Consider the following 18,346-nt stretch of genomic DNA (forward strand, 5'->3'; position numbering starts at 1 on the left):
TATGAAGGAGAAAGGAGCTAGTGAAAGCACTTAAACGTTTAAAAGGTCCACTCTTTAGCCCACAATAAATTATTATTACGGTTATAAAGTAAACCCAAGTGATATGAGGAACTATATGCATTACTGTTGTATTTCCTCACTTATCACATTCATAAAGTGGTGTCAGATGCCAACACAAATGATGTCATCTATTTGTTATGTATATTGAAAAAAACTATTTACTGTAGTTGAGCGTTATAGTATTGCTAACCTAAAAACTGGAAGTACCAAGAGCCTGTAGCCAAATGCTGTGAGAGTATTCTTACACACTTACAGTTATGCCCCTAACTCGGATCAATAGTTCGATAACTTCAACACTGAAGTCGATGAATTATTTGGCATCCTTTGTCAGCTGTTAGTTTACAAAGCAGAAAATATTTTAAACACATTTTGAAGACTTTATGATAACTTTACTTGATGGGTAGGCATCAAGTTTTTCTTACTCTTGGATGTGACTTTCGGACATTTATGTCAATCATCTGGCGATAAAGAAAGCTGCTTTCAAAGAGACAATTATCTCAAGCCAATCTTATTTAACATTGTCACAGTGTACCAGACAAACTTGTTCTAAGGGATACAACAGTCAGCTAACACCATTGCCTTGAAAGTACAGTGCAGCCTAAACTGTCCCAAGAAGGAGGTAGTAATTAGGACAGTAACGATTTTGGATGTTGTCCCAATGCATTCATTCAGACCAAGACTCAAAGTTAAAAAAGTTCTGCCCAATCCTCCTCTTCCAAGGCTGAGTTTGGGAGGTTGGGCCTCTGACTGTTGGAGTAAGGGAGATCTAATAGGTGACATTGAGCTTATGTGGACTCCAGGCAGCATGGCACTTGAATTTTGGAGTGGGGAAAATCAGTAGTTTGCCTGAGGTTGAGAGGAAAGGACAGGGGAAGGGCAAATCAGAGTGTTTAGTACAGGTGGTGGGGGGGAAGGTTCATCAGATGACTGGTTATACCTTGGGTAGGAGGAGAGCAGCATATTGGAGGGGGAAGTCAGGGAAGTGAGGGAGCACTAGAACTGCAGAATTTACACTTGTGCTACAATTGTCCAATGATAGGCATTCCCAGGACAACATAGATGAACTTCCCCTGAGAAATCCTGAAAGGATCATTGCACAAGGAACAAAGTCATCCAATGGAATTTGATTTGGGGTCGCAGGAATGACTCACAACAGATGTATCCAGTCGGAGCAATTTAGCCCTTAAACATCGCAAATGCGATGTATTCAGGGTTAATTTAATTTTCAGTTGTCTGTAAAATCACCACATTGTGATTCCATTTCTAAGCATGAATCCCAGAGAAGCATAAAAGAATTGAATTATCATATTCATCAAATTGGCCATCCCTGTAACTCTGAACATAATATGTTATTTTATTTCACCTTGACTTCTAATTTCATTTAACACTTATCTTATTACACTGTATTATCCTAAAACCATAGGGGATTTCATGTACTACTAATGAAATATTATTTGCTTTATCACATTACGAAGCACTGGCCTTCAATCTACTTGATAATATCAGATTGGGTAGATTATATTGCTGCACATTGGTTTGGACCACTACCCTCTCCCTTGCAGAATGTGGACCTAGATGCACTTAAAACAGATGTGACATTTTCCATTGGTCTTTTATGAAACAGGTGAGATTAATCTCAGCCCAATTACTAACACTCACAAGTTCATTGTCTGCAATTTAGCATAATTGTCACCAAGATATTAGAAAATAATTGGATTTTCAACTAATACTTAATGATGATCCACAGAAAGATTAACCTTAAGGCATTTATAATATACTGGCCAGAACCACATTAACTAGTTTAATCCTGTAAACCACAAAATCCTAAAAACGATCAGGATAAATGGGAGTGGGATGACGAGAAGATTGCAGGAAGAAGACGGAGTACACAGTAACCAATGGAATTCCAATGAGTACATTTTTTTCTGTACACCCTGCTATTTTACTAGATGCACTATTCAACAACAATAACTTGTTTAGAACACACCTTTAATGTAGCAAACAACTCAAGTGTCATCAAATAAAATTTGACACCCAGTCACATAAGATGTTAGGGCAGATGCCTAAAAGGTTGGTCAAAGATGTAGGTTTTATGGTGTGCTTTAAAGGAAGGAATGGAAGTTTAGGAAAGGAATTTCAGTCCTGAGCCATTTAATTCTGGGATAATTGGGAGGGTTAGAGGAGCACAGATAACTCAGGGGGTTGTAGCTGGAGGATAAAGGGATAGAGGGGGGGCATTATCATTAAGTTTCCTGATGAGGAGGAGCCAGCAATTGTAATCTTCAGAAGTAAAGAACTCACCTTTGTGAATAAAGATTGCTGCATAGGAAAAGATCATATAAAAGCTGGTGCTATAATCAACACACAATGACCCTTTTCACAGAGCTACTATTTTATATTGGGGGAATTTCATTTGCAATCCTTGAGACTGGAGATTTTCCAATTAGCATGGTTAATGTCAATCTGAAAATATAGTCTTTGTCTCTTTCCTACAATTTGTACTAGTCTTTTACTATCCCTTCGGTTCCTGGTACCCCCTTTGCCCATTTCAAATAACTTGGCAATTGCTGCTGATTTCCACTTTCTTACTCCAGGTTCTGTTATGCCCTGTACTCATTGTCAGATATGCCTCCCTCACATTCCACACCCACTAAATCCTTTTCAAGTGGCTTACAGCATGCTTTAACCTCTCTGGGTAGTTTTCACAAGAACATAAGAGGAGCAGAAGTAAGCCATTCAGCCCCTCAAACCTACACTGCCAGTCAATATGACCATGTCTCATCTCCTATTTTGTGCCAGTTCCCAATTACCTTCGGTTCTCTGTTCTTTCAAAAAATTTCTACCTCCTATTTTAAATGCCCTTAATGATCTAGCCTCCATAAGCCTCCAGGCTAGAGAATTTCAGAGCTTCACTGCCCTCTGTGAAAGTTTTGTAGACTTTATGGTCTACTGCAACCCACGTTGTACCATTGTGTTCCTGACCAGCTCTAACTCAAGCCCAGTGTTTTTACTCTGTCAGAATGCTGAGTTGAAAAATGTAGTGTGTGGTTCATGCCCACCAGTTACAAAGTGGGATAGAACTTTAAATATCTCCACAGTTTGCCTAATTTTCATAATGAGTATGAGCTGAATAAATGCTGGATACTTGAAACTTGCCAATTAACCGGGAAGGCAACATTCAGTGTCCGATATCAGTCAGATCCTGATACTGTTTTGTCCCTAGGCTGCAGACATTAGATTAGATATCTTTATTAGTCACATGTACATGGAAACACACAGTGAAATGCATCTTTTGCGTAGAGTGTTCTGGGGGCAGCCCGTGAGTGTCGCTGACTGCACCTGGGAATTCTGCTCAGACATGGATCCATGGACTTTCTTCTTCATTTTTCATGATAATCTGCTTTCATATAGTTCCATCCCTGACATAACATCTCTACATAAAGATACTTGATTGCTTGATAATGAATTTATACAATGGATTTATTTTAACACAGAACAGTACAGCACAGGAGCAGGCCTTTTGGCCCATGATAACTGTGCTGACCATGATGCCAATTTAAACCAATCCCATCTACCTGCACATGGTCTATATCCCTCCATCCCTTGCCTGTTCATGTGCCTGTCTAAATGCCTATTTTATCCTTTTATTAAACCATATTGACTCTGTCTAATGTTACAGTTTTCTTTGCTGCTTTGTGCACTTGTTTGTCCAGGAAGGGAAAAGTGGTGAATTTAACTGTATGACTTGACAGGCATATTGACGGTAGTGTAACGGTTAGCATAACGCTATTACAATGCCAGCGACCCAGGTTCAGTTCTGGTCGCTGTCTGTAAGGAGTTTGTATGTCCTCCTTGTGTATGCGTGGGTTTCCTCCAGGTGCTCCGGTTTCCTCCCACATTCCAAAAAAAAGATGTACGGGTCAGGAAGTTGTGGGCATGCTATGTTGGCACTGGAAGCTTGGCGACACTTGCGGGCTGACCCCAGAACACTCGAACATTTCACTGTGTGTTTCGATGTACGTGTGACTAATAAAGATAGCTTATCTTATCTCCTTGAGATTCTTCATGATGTAAGAGCTGTGGGGTGTCTTTCTCCCTTGTGGCTACCAACGTTCTTCCTCAACTGTGGCTTCACCATTAGGGTGTCCACTGCCTTATCCAAGAAGCTGCATGTCCTTCTCTTTAAATCCTGAGTCACCCTGACAAGTGCTAATGTTCTGCTCCTTCTGCCAGTACACCGTGCTTTCATTGGAATCTATAAATAACACTCCAGGAAAGCTCCTACTAATCACTGCTTGAACATTAAACCTGCAGGTCCCTACTTAGCAGCCCTAGGCACATTTAAATTATGGTAATTAGCAATTAGCTCAAACCTGCTGGCTAAAACACACTTTGAAACTGGTGTGCTTTATTAACTTCACACCCACTTAATCCCTGTTTGCATCCTTTCCCCCACAAATAACTATTTCCCCACTTCCTTCACAGTCCTCTCCACCCCACCTTGGTCTGCATTGAATGAGTTAAAGTAGAGACAAGGGTGCTGCAGGAGACACAAGAGACTGCGGATGCTGGAAAATCTGGAGCAAAATCTGAACTGCTGGAACAACTCAGTGGGTCAAGCAGCATCTGTGGAGGCAAAGGGATGGTCAGTGTCTCAATTCGAGACACTGCGTCAGGACTGAGATTGTAGAGGGAGGGTAAAGGCTGCTAGGTTATAGGTGGAACCAGACGAGGGTGAATTAATGGGCAGATGGACCTGGAGCAGGACTGTTAGACTGGCAGGTGATAGGTGGAAACAAAAAGAAAAAAAAGAACTTTTTAGGCAGATGGAGCCAGGTGTGGCAGGGGAGAGGGAAGGGTCGAGGCAAAGGCTGGTAGGTAATAGGTGGAACCACATAAGGGAAGAATAACGGGCAGATGGAACAAGGGTGCCACAACCTGTCTCAGAACCCTTGGATGACAGAGGAGAACAAAACCAAACACCATTCCTTCTTTTCAGAATGGGAAATTAAGAGGAAGTGCATTCAAAAATATTTTTTTTTCCACAGTACTGCCTCTAATCCTGCTTCATGCAACCACCTAGATTCATTTATTTTAATCATGAAATTGAATTCTTATGAATGACATGATTTGTCTTTATACATCACTGCATGCCAGTCTACCATATACAGCCCCACGCTGACAGAAAGAGTAAGTAAGAAACTAAGTAATTTCCCTATCTTTCCTGATGAGGATGGGAAGATATGAAGATTTAATGTCTATTTGAGCCTTTTTGCTATCTGATCTCAATTTTTTCAAAGGCAAAGAACAGTGATATTTTGGTTCAAACTGTGTCATTACACTGTTATTGCATTAATTTTGGTATGATTAACATAATTGGAAGTTATTTTTACATGATAAAACTTTGGCAGAATTGTATCCCTGCATGTTAAAAAGCCTACTTGGAAGGAAGTTAAAGAAAGCAGTTTATGATGATGAAGGACTGGCATAACATAGCATTCATTTATAACTCGCACTGAAACAAATACATATAGAGAAAGGAAACAGAGTATTTTGTAGATGCTTAAACATATAAATATCAGCTTTTACAATTCTCTCCAAAGCCTCTTGTAGAACACTACAAATAAATGAATAGAACAGCCTTCATGGGAACAGTTGTCTGCCAGGTTTTCTCCATGGCCCTGTTTCTTAAGTGTGTTACACATTCTGGTACTAAGCTGTTGTCTAGACCAGAATGGGTCCCTGTAAGCAGTCTGCAGACATTAGACACTGCAGTTGTGCCCCTAAGCTAGAAAATGAAAAATTCTTTCAGTCTCACATTCTTGATCATTATGTTGAAACCCTCCTGAAAAATGTATGTCCATGTTAAGCAAGGACAGAATTCTGATACAGAAACCACAAATGCTGGAAACACTCAGCAGATCAGGCAGAACGTGTGGAAAGAGAAACAGAGCTATTGTTTCAGGTCAAAAACATTTTATCAAAACTGGTTCGCCCTGAAATGTTTACTCTGCTTCTCTTTCTACAGATGCTGCCTGACCCACTGAGGGTTTCCAGCAGTTACTATTTCAGAGTTCCAGTATCTGCATTGTTTTGATCTTTCCGTTATAATAGAATTCTGATGCATCCCCAGTTGAATAGCTTTCTGACATCAGGGAGAAACTCGTCTTTGGTCACTAATGCTTAACATGCGAGAACAACAACTGCTGAGTTTACTCACCTCCACAGATCTAGCTCCTCCGACTTTGGTGGAATCATATGTGCAGCAGGTGACTACAAACCCGTGACAAATATTCTTGCACACATTTAGTGCCAGTAGCAGAGACAGATTTCTCCCCATTACCATCCAGTATGTCACTATCTCAAAGATTCCACAGCATGAGTGTTCACCTTCAGTAAGTGTTCAGTGACAATAGAGAGAAAAGAAAAGCCACTTCAAGTTGTTGATTCCTGTTCTCTGAGTTTAGGAAATATTTGGAGGTTCTCTTTGAGTAGATTTCTGGTAAAAACCCATCAGAAATAATAACAGTAGTGTGGGAGCAATGCTATATAATTTTTTTGGCTAAGAAAACACCCAACTTTATAAATGGTGGTATGTCCATTTTGTTCTTCCTTCTGATGTTTACCCATAGACCCAGTAGTAAAGTACATTACAATGAATTTACATTGTTCTTCACTTCTACTATGGCCACCTTAACAATATTCCCTTCCTATTTGCTTATTCATGCAAGGATGGAAATTTGGTGATTAGATTCATTTTGTATTTTCAAATCTAAATTTTGAGCTTTTCCCCAGTGGCAAGACTGTAGAAAGCTTCCCTCCCATTTACCTGATGAAGTTGAAGGCTTGGCACTTTTCTGACTCTGTATTACTGGCTAAAACTAATATTGGTGGGTATTTATACAGGATGTGTAATCAGGGGAGGCAAATAAAATTGAGATACAGATCACTTGTGATATAATTGAATAGGGGAGAAGGAATGTAAGGGGCCTGTTCACCATTTCCTTTCCTAGCCTATCTCTCTTTTTTCTACCCCCCACCCCTTTTTTCTTTCTCCTTACCTTTGACCCATCCCCCAGTGGATCTGCTCTCCCCTCCTCCCCCACACCTGCCTATCACTATCTCTTACCTGCATCTACCTCTTGCCACCTTGTGCCCACCCTGCCTCCCCTCTTTTGTCCACCTATCACTGCTCTGCTTTTCCCTCCTATATATTGGGCTTCCCCTTTTCCTATCTTCAGTCCGGAAGAAGGATCCTGTCCCAAAACGTTGACTGCCTGCTTTTCTCCACGGATGCTGCCTGGCCTGCTGAGTTCCTCCAGCATCATAATGTTTTCCTTCTAGATTCCAGCATACGCAGTCCTTTGTTCCTCCACCATTTCTTTTGTATATTTAGTTTTATATCCATAGTGACTGTGCATCTCTCCCAAATCTGTTTTCTCTTACCACTTTGAGAGTCATTTCTTCTTTTGTACCCCTAAATTCCTCACATTCTTCTCCAGGAGAAGCACTGTATTATTGTTAAGCTTCAATTTGCTGTGGGATATCACCTTTCATGTGGTAAATAATGGAAACACCCTTAGCTCATAGCAAGATAATGCAGTTCTATCAGTGCACAGGTTGAAGGTCAGCACATAACATTGTAAGGCCAGAAAAAAGGATTGATTTAAGATTCGAAAGACTGGTAGGACTGGGTCTGTGAATCACCACACAGGCACAATACTGTCATTATATGGTGTCGTTTTCAGAGCTGTTCCAGTAGTGTAGGCTTTGGGAAATCTACAAGTTTAGAAGTCATCACTGAAAAATCTACCTTTTTAAGACCTGGAGATAATTTGTTCCCTAACTGAAGTAAAAGTATATGGGAGAGTAAAGACAAAGGGACAAGAATGAGCAGTTGGATTGCCAATAAGGTGCCTTACTGTCATTGTTTATTTACCAGTTAAGAAGAAAAAACATTCTAAATTTTGCAGTAAGTTTGTACTACTGTTAGTCAATCACTTTTTTGCCAGTCATTTGGCACAGAATTTGATTACAATGTCAGTTCAAAGAAGCACATTATGAGTGATTGCTTCTAGTGTGTGAGACAGGAAAAGATAATGTAGCATATTATATTGTAAATCATTCAGGTAAATTTTAAAAAGGAACTAAATTATTGAGTAAAAAGCAACAAACAATTCCAGCATCTGCAGTCTCTTGTGCCTCTGTCGAGTAAAAAAAAGGTTAGTGCTGAAGGAAGATATTTTGAATAACACTGGAAATATGGAAGAATAAAGAAGATGAAAATAAGAAGTCTCCAACGTCTGCAACATTGAGGTCTTCTGTAGGATTTTAACACCAGAAATAAAAGGTCACAGCATAGTCTACACCAGTTAATGGGATTGGCGTTAATTGGAACATTGATTTAAAGAAAACATTTGCTGATTTATTCCTCCTGCAGAAGACTGCTGGTTCATTAGGCTAGGGCTTCTTCCAGAGTGGAACAACTGTTAAAGGAGAAGGATAGCACAGGGGCTGTGCCATTAATAAAATAACTTCCCCCCACTGCACCAACAGTTTCCCACCCCACCCCCACCTTCCACCATATCCAGTCACACTACAGTTCTTTGTCCAAGTAGACATTATTCATCTTTGAACCCAGTGGTCATTTTCACTCACTGCTCCAAATTCACTTGTAAAGCCTGCTTAAATCCATGCTGCAGTTAAAGGATTCAGAAGAAATGAAACCTTCTAACATGGTTGGCTTCATTTATCCCAAAAGCTTAAATGGACAATGAAAATCGTGAGATGAATTACAATGATAATCTAGCTAAAGGACTGTTGGGATAAAACCAGAAGAGAGCTAGTGAAATTAGTACAATTCCAAATATAGATCCACATTGCTATCACTATATAAGTTCCTTTCTGCCATGAAGAAACTGCTCATTTGCCAGAAATAGACTGGATATTATGGCTGCGATACTCCCTCGTGAAGTGCTGAACACACCAGAGATAATGTGACCCAATTTCTTGAATTAAAACCAGAGTATAAGAAACATAATATTCCAGAAAGCAAATATTCAAGAAAGCTTGAATAATGAAATAAAATTGCACAGTGTCTAAGAAGCTAGCATTCATCAGTGAAAAGTTAACAAAAGTTAACATGACTAGATATATTAAATGCATACAGTAAAATCTATAATCATCTCTTTTCCCTCCAGTTTTCTCTTCACTTGTCAGAAGCTGGTTTCCGGGTATGTCTCTTTAGGTACTAGTGAAAGCATGGTTTTTTTTTTACCTGATACGCTGCCTGTTCACATTGTTTGTCCAACATATCACCCACACAAAATGTGATAATTAGTTAAAATGGCTAATAGAATGAGATAGAGAATGGTCTGCAGCTCAAGGCCAGGATATACATGTACTTGGACTTCTGGGCTAAAGAAACAATTTTCGTGTTGTACAATTATCACAGAGCCATCATGACTGAGCTTAATCCTATTATTTGTGGGGTTCAGTCAAAGGCAATCAAGAGTGGGATTTATTTTTTCCTTCTAGCACTAAAGTGCCAATGCCAATTGGTGTTTCACCTCTTCTGGCCAAATAGACATCAGTTAGCTTAGCGAAGAATATGGAACCAATATGCAACCCAACACATAAGTATAGCTAAGGGTGACATTAAATGATTGAATAATGGCCAAAATTTCCATCATGCATTTCTTTGGCATATTGCATTTCTTCTGTACATATTACTGTGTTTATTCTTGTAGGCTATGCAGCATCACCATGCAGTTCATGAAGTATCATACATTGCTAAGGATATCACCGACCACCGCGCCTTTGGCTATATATGTGGCAAAGAAGGAAATCATCGGTTTGTAGCAATAAAGACATCCCAGGCAGTGAGTATAAGCCCTATAACTTTTAACATGTGTTTTTATGGATCATGTCAATGCAAGTCATCTAAAAATAATGAGAACATTGTGTTTAATTGTTAACAACCATTGGTTGTACACTCTGTTCCTTTAATAATATATATCATAAGTTAAGTGATGCCAAATTGATTGTGTTCTTGTTAAAAATCTTCTATTGTGCAGACTATGTCCAATTTTCTTTCATTTTGACTACTAGGCTGAACCTGTAATTCTTGATCTACGAGATCTCTTCCAACTCATCTATGAACTGAAACTTCGAGAAGAGAAGGAAAAATTAGCTCAAAAGGACAAACAATGTGAACAGGCAGTCTATCAGGTAAACATGACCATGCTTTCAATCGTGCTGTTATGATGATCTCAACTGGCAACATCCTGTTTTCCAATCATTTTTAGAAAGCATTGTCCTCTGTTTTCATAATAGCTATTTTTATTAATAGTTAAATCTGGGTATTTATAATTGTGATAGTGACTTGTAGGTATAACTCCTTGTGTTTTATGTTATGGCTTTCATATAATGATTGAATGTCTACAAAAAAAGCAGCATTTGTTCACAATGCTGTAAATAATGCCTCCTGGAGGGTACAGAAGGGGCCAAACAAGCTTTCTGCCATGGTTGATGGTCTCACAAGGTCTGCTCAGTGAAGAGCAAATATACTTTCCTTTGCCTACACCAATAAACTCTATCTTTGTTTTCACTTAAGTGGCCTCATTGACTTGATCCATAACCTCTGTCCAAGCAGTTTCCTGGAAAATGCCCTAAGTGGGACAGCTTCCTTTAATGCACCACAATATCCAGGCAAGACTTACAATTCTTCAGTGTCTGAAAGATCAGTTTTCTCCACTCTCATGTGTTTGTGCCATTCCAGACAATTCCTCGGGTGTTCACTGCCACCACAATCTTCACATTAGTAGTCAAATGTAAAAGCTGCTGCTTTGCCATATCATTTCCAGTCAATTTTACATCACTCAGGATGTCCAGGCAGTAATGCAATTGTGGCAAAAAATGATAGCGATCTTGTACGAATGGATTCTGTCATAAGAGAAGTGAACTTCATGCCAAATTTCAATAGGAAGTGATATTTAATTGTATTTCTTTGCTTTTCACTGACCCAATGCTTGGACTTAGATTGAAAAATTGACATTAAGGCCTTTCATTATCAAGACTTATCAAGAATCCTGATTATCTCGATCTAGCTGTGAAAGGACACTTAATTTATCGTCCTTTTTAGATCATTGCTAAAATTGCATCGAATGGGAAGTCTTGTTTGCAGAGGCTATGGGATGGAATGCTAATTAATGAACCAGTATAGTTGGGATTTTTCTTCTGGTGTTACATGAGGTAATGTTTGTGGTTAGTTCTGGAAGCCTTGTTTTATTCTGACCTTCTCTAAGCATGGTTACTCGATCTGGAGGTGTCTAATGAATCACTTATAATGAGCATACAAAAAGAAACAAAAGTGAAATTATGAAAAATATCTATGCTTGTTTAAATTTTTCCAACTGCTAATCCAGAAATAAAAGATTTTAATTGAATGCAATATATAAATAATTGCTTCTCTTCTACTTTGTAAATTCTGTAACCTCAGCTTTCCCAAACTGCATGTTATGATGCTTGTGCTGATTGTCCCTCTCTCTTTACATTTCTGATTGATTCTAATTCAGACAATTTTGGAGGAAGATGTAGAGGATCCTGTCTATCAGGTAAATTGAATAACATGGATAGATGTGTTTATCATTAAAAATAAAGAAATAAGTCTGACTGGATTTGCTTTCTTGGTAAAGTTGAGATTTAAATATTTTAAATTAATGCAATGGATATGTTGGAAAGCTAATAGAATTGTTTTTTGATAATGGTTAAAGCATTTGTTTGGATTTTTCACAATCTTTCGTTGATGCATATACTGGAACATTGTTTTACTCATAGAGATAATTAATCATCTGAATGTAACAAGTAAAACCTTCTACTATCTGAGAAAAATCAGGTGACAATTAAGCATTCACCAGGTTCAAAAATATTTTAAGTCTGTTTCACTCTTGATTTTATTTTCTTTCTTATTCTTTCTTGGGTTGTAGACATCTCTCGCAAAGCCAACATTTATTGTTCAACCTTAATTACCCCCAAGAAGGTGTTGGTGAATTGCCTCATCGAATCACTAAAGTGTGGTGAAGTTCTCCAAAAGTGCTATTAGTGTAGAGCTGCAAGACTTGAGTTGATAACAATGAAGAAATGATGATATATTTTTAAGTCAGGATGTCATGGAACATGGTGAGAAATTGCAGTGCCCTTCCCATGTATGGTTTTTGACCACTAACTCACTTCCTTAAGGAAGAGGCCATTAGTTACAAGTAAATCTAAACAATATATCCAACCACAATATACCCACCATATCTGAACTGCCCCAACTTCATTCAGTCTCCACATAAACATGCCTCTGAATGGTTATTACTCTATGGTTATTAGTAATAAAGCACCCTCATTTTCCTTACTTTAGTCAAAGCACATCAAGTTCTGCTGATCTGGTTCATAGTAATTAACAAATTCCAATTTCTTTTTAAATTTTACTTACAGCATGGTAACAGGCCCTTCCGGCCCAACGAGTCCGCGCCGCCCATTTTAAACCCCCAAATTAACCTATCCGTACATCTTTAGAATGTGGGAGGAAACCGGAGCAGCCGGAGGAAACCCACGCAGACACGGGGAGAACGTACAAACTCCTTACAGACAGCGACGGGAATCGAACCCCGATTGCTGGCGCTGTAATAGTGTTGCGCAGTTCAGATATGGTGGGTATATTGTGGTTGGATATATTGTTTAGATTTACTTGTAACTAATGGCCTCTTCCTTAAGGAAGTGAGTTAGTGGTCAAAAACCATACATGGGAAGGGCACTGCAATTTCTCACCATGTTCCATGACATCCTGACTTAAAAATATATCATCATTTCTTCATTGTTATCAACTCAAATCTTGCAGCTCTACACTAATAGCACTTTTGGAGAACTTCACAACACTTTAGTGATTCGATGAGGCAATTCAGCAACACCTTCTTGGGGGTAATGAAATTAGCCATTTCAGTTGGAATCAGAGAATTTCAGGTGAATAACTCTAATGTAGCTGCAGTAACCCAAATGATTGAAATATGCTGAACTGAATTATCCTTTAAGCTTCCCCGCTTACTGAGATGTCTGTCCATGAACAAGCTGGCTGAATTTATCAATAACATGGAGGGTTGGCCATCTCTATCCAAATCAACATCCATATCAACAAGAAATTGGTGTCTGCTAATACTCTTGGCTCTGAGTCAGAAAGTAGTAAGTTCAAGTCCCACATCAGTGCAACAATAAGGGAATTCTGCATGGCAGAAATGCTCATTTTTAAGGCATTTATAGTATACTAGCCAGAACCAAACGAACTGGTTTGATCCTGCAAACCACAAAACCCTAAAAGCATTCAGGATAAATGAGAGTGGGATGAAGAGCAGATTGTAGGGAGAAGGTGGAACATATGATAACTAATAGGATTCCAATGAGTACATTTTTTCTGAACACCACACTATTTTACTAGATACACTATTCAACAACAATAAAATGTTTAGAAAGCCCCTTTAATGTAGCAAACAACTCAAGTGTCATCAAGTAAAATTTGACACCCAGCCATATAAGATGTTAGGACAGATGCCTAAGAGCTCGGTCAAAGATGTAGGTTTTATGGTGTGCTTTAAAGGAAGAGATGGAAGTTTAGAAAGGGAATTTCAGACCTGAGCCATTTAATTCTGGGATAATTAATTCTGGGAGTTTTAAGGAGCACAGATAACTCAGAAGGCTGTAGCTGGAGGAAAAAGGATAAGGGGGAGGGGAGAGGCAATAATGAGGGAATTCTGCATGACAGAAATGCCAAGGAAGTCAATCTGCGCTCATTTCAGATAGATGTGAAAGGTGTACAGCATCATTTAAAGAAAACCTATCCAAAAAATACTACCAAAAACAAGTTACCTGCTTAGTAGTTTCACTATTGTTATTGGAATCTTGCTGTATGCCAACTGGCTGCAAGGGAATGGCCAGCTTCCCAAATTAACCATTGGCTTTAAATCACTTTGAGACAGTATGAATGATATATCCCGTGAAAACAGATTTTTAAGAAAAGACCAACTGCCTTGAAAGCACATACCACCAGGCTCAAGGACAGCTTCTTTCCCACTGTTATAAGTCTATTGAATGGTCTCCTAGTATGATAAGATGGACTCTTGCCTTCACAGTCTACCTTGTTATGACCTTGACTTTACTGTCTGCCTGCAGTGCACTTTCTCTGTAACTGTAACACTTTATTCTGCATTCTGTTATTGTTTACCCTCGTACTACCTCAATGCACTATTGTTATGAACTGATCTGTATGGATGGCATGCAAAACAAAGTTTTTCAAGTACCTTGGTACATGTCACAGTAATAAACCAGTTTACCAATCTACCAAAGTAACCCATGATTTCACTTAAATCCATTCTTTTTTAAAGTAGTTTGTTTGAGTTGTATTCTCTTATGACATAGAAGGAGGCCACTCAGCTCGTTGACCCCATGCCAGCTCTTGCAGCAAGCCCTTCAGACCAATTATCCCATATCTCCTTGCAACCTGTTGCCCATCAACTCCATCCTGTTTCTCCCAACACCCAAGAACACTAAGGTCAATTTACAGCATCAATTAACCTACCAACCAGCAATCTTAATTAACTGTACTACCTCTTCAAAGAAACCAAATCCAAAACAATGGGAAAGCATTATCATTTGTGCATGACCAATAGGGAGCCCCACCCACTGATCGAACAAATCACAAAGTCATGGGTACATAAAGTGAGATTATCTTGTTGTGGATTTAATGGATGGAAAAATATACTGTTGATGATGCAGCCTTTGATTAAGCTCTCTGACAGTAAAATCAACCTGGAAACTGAGTCCAAAAACGTTAGCAGAAGTCAGTCAGGTTTTCACTAACACTGTCTTTCTCCTTTGAAATTGTTCACTTCATAAGTCTCCTGATGATGGATTCCAAATGTATCAGAAGACCCACCTTTCATCAGTTGTATTTCACAATCCTTCAAAAGCTCAAATAGAGTAACACCCTAAAGAATATAATCCTCCAGAAAGAGAAGAATGTGTCAGACCTTGATATGTGGTATTAGTGATTTTCTTTTGTAAAACACACTGGGCAAACCCAGCAATTCAATCAAACAGTTAAATCCCATCTAGAGGATTAGGGCTGACTCTCACTCGAACCCACTCTTTTTTGTCAGTTTTATTTTAACTTTCAGAATGTGAAGTATTCCATCTTAAAGGGAAAGGCAGTCTAATAGAATTCACCTCCACCCATCTAAACTACACTTCAAATAGTGTGATGCAGATCAAATATGTCCAATGGACATATGAAAATCATTCTTTAATAAAAGGCTTCATGGCTGAAACCATTTTTGATGCCTGTTTTAAAATATCTTTGGGTGCTGGAAGTTTGAACTTGAGGTCAGCTATAATTAAAAAGGCTCACACTCATTTCTTTAGCAAACATTTTTTTATTAATGATTGAAAGATCCCTAATTCAAGTTAAATTAGTTGTTTTTGCTGAATAAGGGTATTTAGTACAAAAGTACTAAGCGTTGAAGTGCAGGAAATTTCAAAGAAAATATACTGCATAAGAGATTAAAGTGTTGGATAAACCCCTGCCAAATATTGATGCAAAGCTCCAAGTCCTATATATGGCATCTTCTCTTATGTGAAGCACAGGTGATTAATAATTTCAATATCTGAGCCCTGTTTTGTTATTCATGCCTAGAAATTGGATTCTTCCTTTTTTGTGTGCTACAATGGCACTGCAAGTAATGTTATCACCCATTCAATTTGTTTGCAAAACATCATGAATTTGACTAAAAAGGTGTTTGAAACAATTTTAGAGCGGTTTACACCCAGAAATGTGCTAAAACACAATTCCCAAGGAGACTGTACTCAGTTTGATGCAGTTTCAGACAATTTGCTGCATACCAGTCTGAGAAGGGTTTCAGCCCTTGCAGGTACATTCTCCATGGCAGTCAGATACCAATGAACATATGGCGTTTACAGAGGAGAGAAAAACTGCTGGGGAAAGGAAGACAGATCCGAGATTCACTTAAAGAAACACAGAAATCCTCATCAAGAAAGACCTGCCAAGCAGAGGCTGTGAGTGCCAAGGGGGGGTCAGGAGATCAGACAGGATCACTATAAAAAGAACCTGGTAGGAGGTGGCTCCTCCAGGTGTGAGAGTCCCCAGTCATTTAAGCAAAGCAGAAATAAATTCTATGGCCTCACAGGATATAAATGAGTGAGCTGTGTGCTACAGAAATAGTTATAGCCAGCCATTTCAGGATTCATTCATTGTAGTGTTATGATCAGTGCATATGGTTTTGCAATGGAGGTTGTGAGGATTTATTATGTGTAACCTGTGTACTGATTAACTGTGTTAAGGATTGGAGTGTGGAGTGGGTTAACTTGCACTGGGGACTATGTAGTGTCCCTACCAAAGGTATTTCTCATGAAGTCCCTTAACATATGTGCAGTGAAACCTCCCTCCTGCACTCTGCTCAGAGATGAGCTGGTGATGTTCTGCTGGGTCTTCCCCTGGGAGCTTTCCTCATCCTCCTGTTCCTCTTGGTCCCACTGTCCTTCAGCCTGCATCTCAAGCCCCTCAGCCTCCAAGCTGCTCTTCTGGCACCAGCTACTGTCTTTAGGTTCTGAGCTTGTTCAGTGTGCAGCACGCAATGAAGCTTTAGGGAGTGTCCTGCAGGGCATCCCCAGACTGATGCAAGCACTGGAATCCCAGTCTCAGAAGACCAGTGGTGTTTTACACCATCATTCGGATACATGTTGTAGTGGTGCCCAGAAGCTTTAGTAGGGCTGTGCATTGGTGTGAAAAGCCAGGGGAACAGAGAGTAGCCCTTGTACCCACCTCATTGGGCAGAACTGGCCACAGAACATATTTATCACATTAGTCTTCCTGAGGATGAATACACCATGTGTGCTTCCTGGAAAAATGGCTTTCACCATCAGGAACATCTTCTGGTGATCCACAACCACCTGCACACTTAGAAACTGGAAACCCTTTCTATTGAGGAAAAGGTCTGGGTCAATAATAGGAGTCCTTTTAGGCACACAAGAGCAGGTACTAGCTGTCTGCATGTGGGAAGCCAACCATGCTGGCAAATCCCAGTGCCCGAGGTGTCACCTGTTCCTCACTGAGATCAATGTAGTTGTATTTATCTCTTTAGAAATACAGGATCTCTGTGACCTCAGTGATCTCTGTAATGTTGCAGTGAGTAACAAATTGTGAGACAAGATTATCTTGACCCCTGTTGAGGGAGCAGTCTAGGTGCAAGACCTTATTTAAAGGTCTTCCCACATCATGACACATGTCTCAGTGATGAAAGCCTTGGATAACTGAAGCTATGAATAAGTCGTTCATCAGAGAGAGCTCCTGGTAGAATGTGGTGTCTCTGAAAACTGTCTGGGAGTAGGCTCTTCATTTATGCTTCTCATTGTGTCTTCTATCCTGCTGTCCCAACCCAGCTTGCATAGTCAGTCACAGCCAGATCGATGCCTCCGGTAATGAAGTGATGCCAGATGATGTCATCTCTGAGGCAGCGAATAAGTATTTTGTCATCTTAAAGTTGCACCTGTAAATTATGGAAGGTGTCTGAGAAGCCTGCAGTCAGTTCCGAGTCTGCCCAATCTGGTCTCCAGATGTCGGCAGAATGTCTCTTTAAACAGAAGTAAACGTAACAAAATAGTGCAAGATGCCCCTCATGGTATTGTGAGTGTTCAACATATGACATATATTGGCAAAGGAAGAAACATGCAATGCCTGACATGTGATATAAGATGCAATAACGTGAATTTAGACATGCCCAGTCCAGTTTCTTGATGGATGTAATTTTGCCCAGAGATGATGACTCGTGTGAACTAACCCAGGTTAAATGGCTTTTATGTATGATTTACACTAAATAAAAAAAGGTGCTGATGATCCAATTTCTAGACCATGGTGTCTTGTAGAAAGTGTACTTAATAGCAACAATCTATGACTGCTGGAGAACCAGCAGGGCAGCCAGTTTGATCCCATGCTTCTCACTTACTTTAGCTCTGTGTATCGAGCTATACTATAAAATCTTATGAGATTGTTGATCTTACTCTTGCTTTTGATTTTTCTTTGCTCCAACTTCTTAAATCACCATGTGCTTTCCTACTCTTTTGCCTTTTTGCTTTCCGCTTTGTGCTGGCAATGTTACAGTACATTGTATTTGAAGCTGGACATGAACCAATCCGTGAAACAGAGGAGAGCATTTACCAGGTACAAACTTTTGATCTT

General features: G+C 39.4%; 1 protein-coding gene across 1 annotated transcript in view; it reads left to right on the forward strand.

Moving 5' to 3' along the window:
* dab1a (DAB adaptor protein 1a) overlaps positions 1-18,346 on the forward strand; it is a 105,532-nt gene that overhangs the window by 24,798 nt on the left and 62,388 nt on the right. The window contains 4 exon segments of the mRNA XM_052010718.1: positions 9,810-9,941; positions 10,171-10,290; positions 11,637-11,675; positions 18,269-18,328. Coding sequence (XP_051866678.1) covers positions 9,810-9,941; positions 10,171-10,290; positions 11,637-11,675; positions 18,269-18,328 — 351 coding nt within the window.

This window comes from Pristis pectinata, chromosome 3 (genome assembly GCF_009764475.1).
Source record: "Pristis pectinata isolate sPriPec2 chromosome 3, sPriPec2.1.pri, whole genome shotgun sequence".
Lineage (NCBI taxonomy): Eukaryota > Metazoa > Chordata > Chondrichthyes > Rhinopristiformes > Pristidae > Pristis > Pristis pectinata.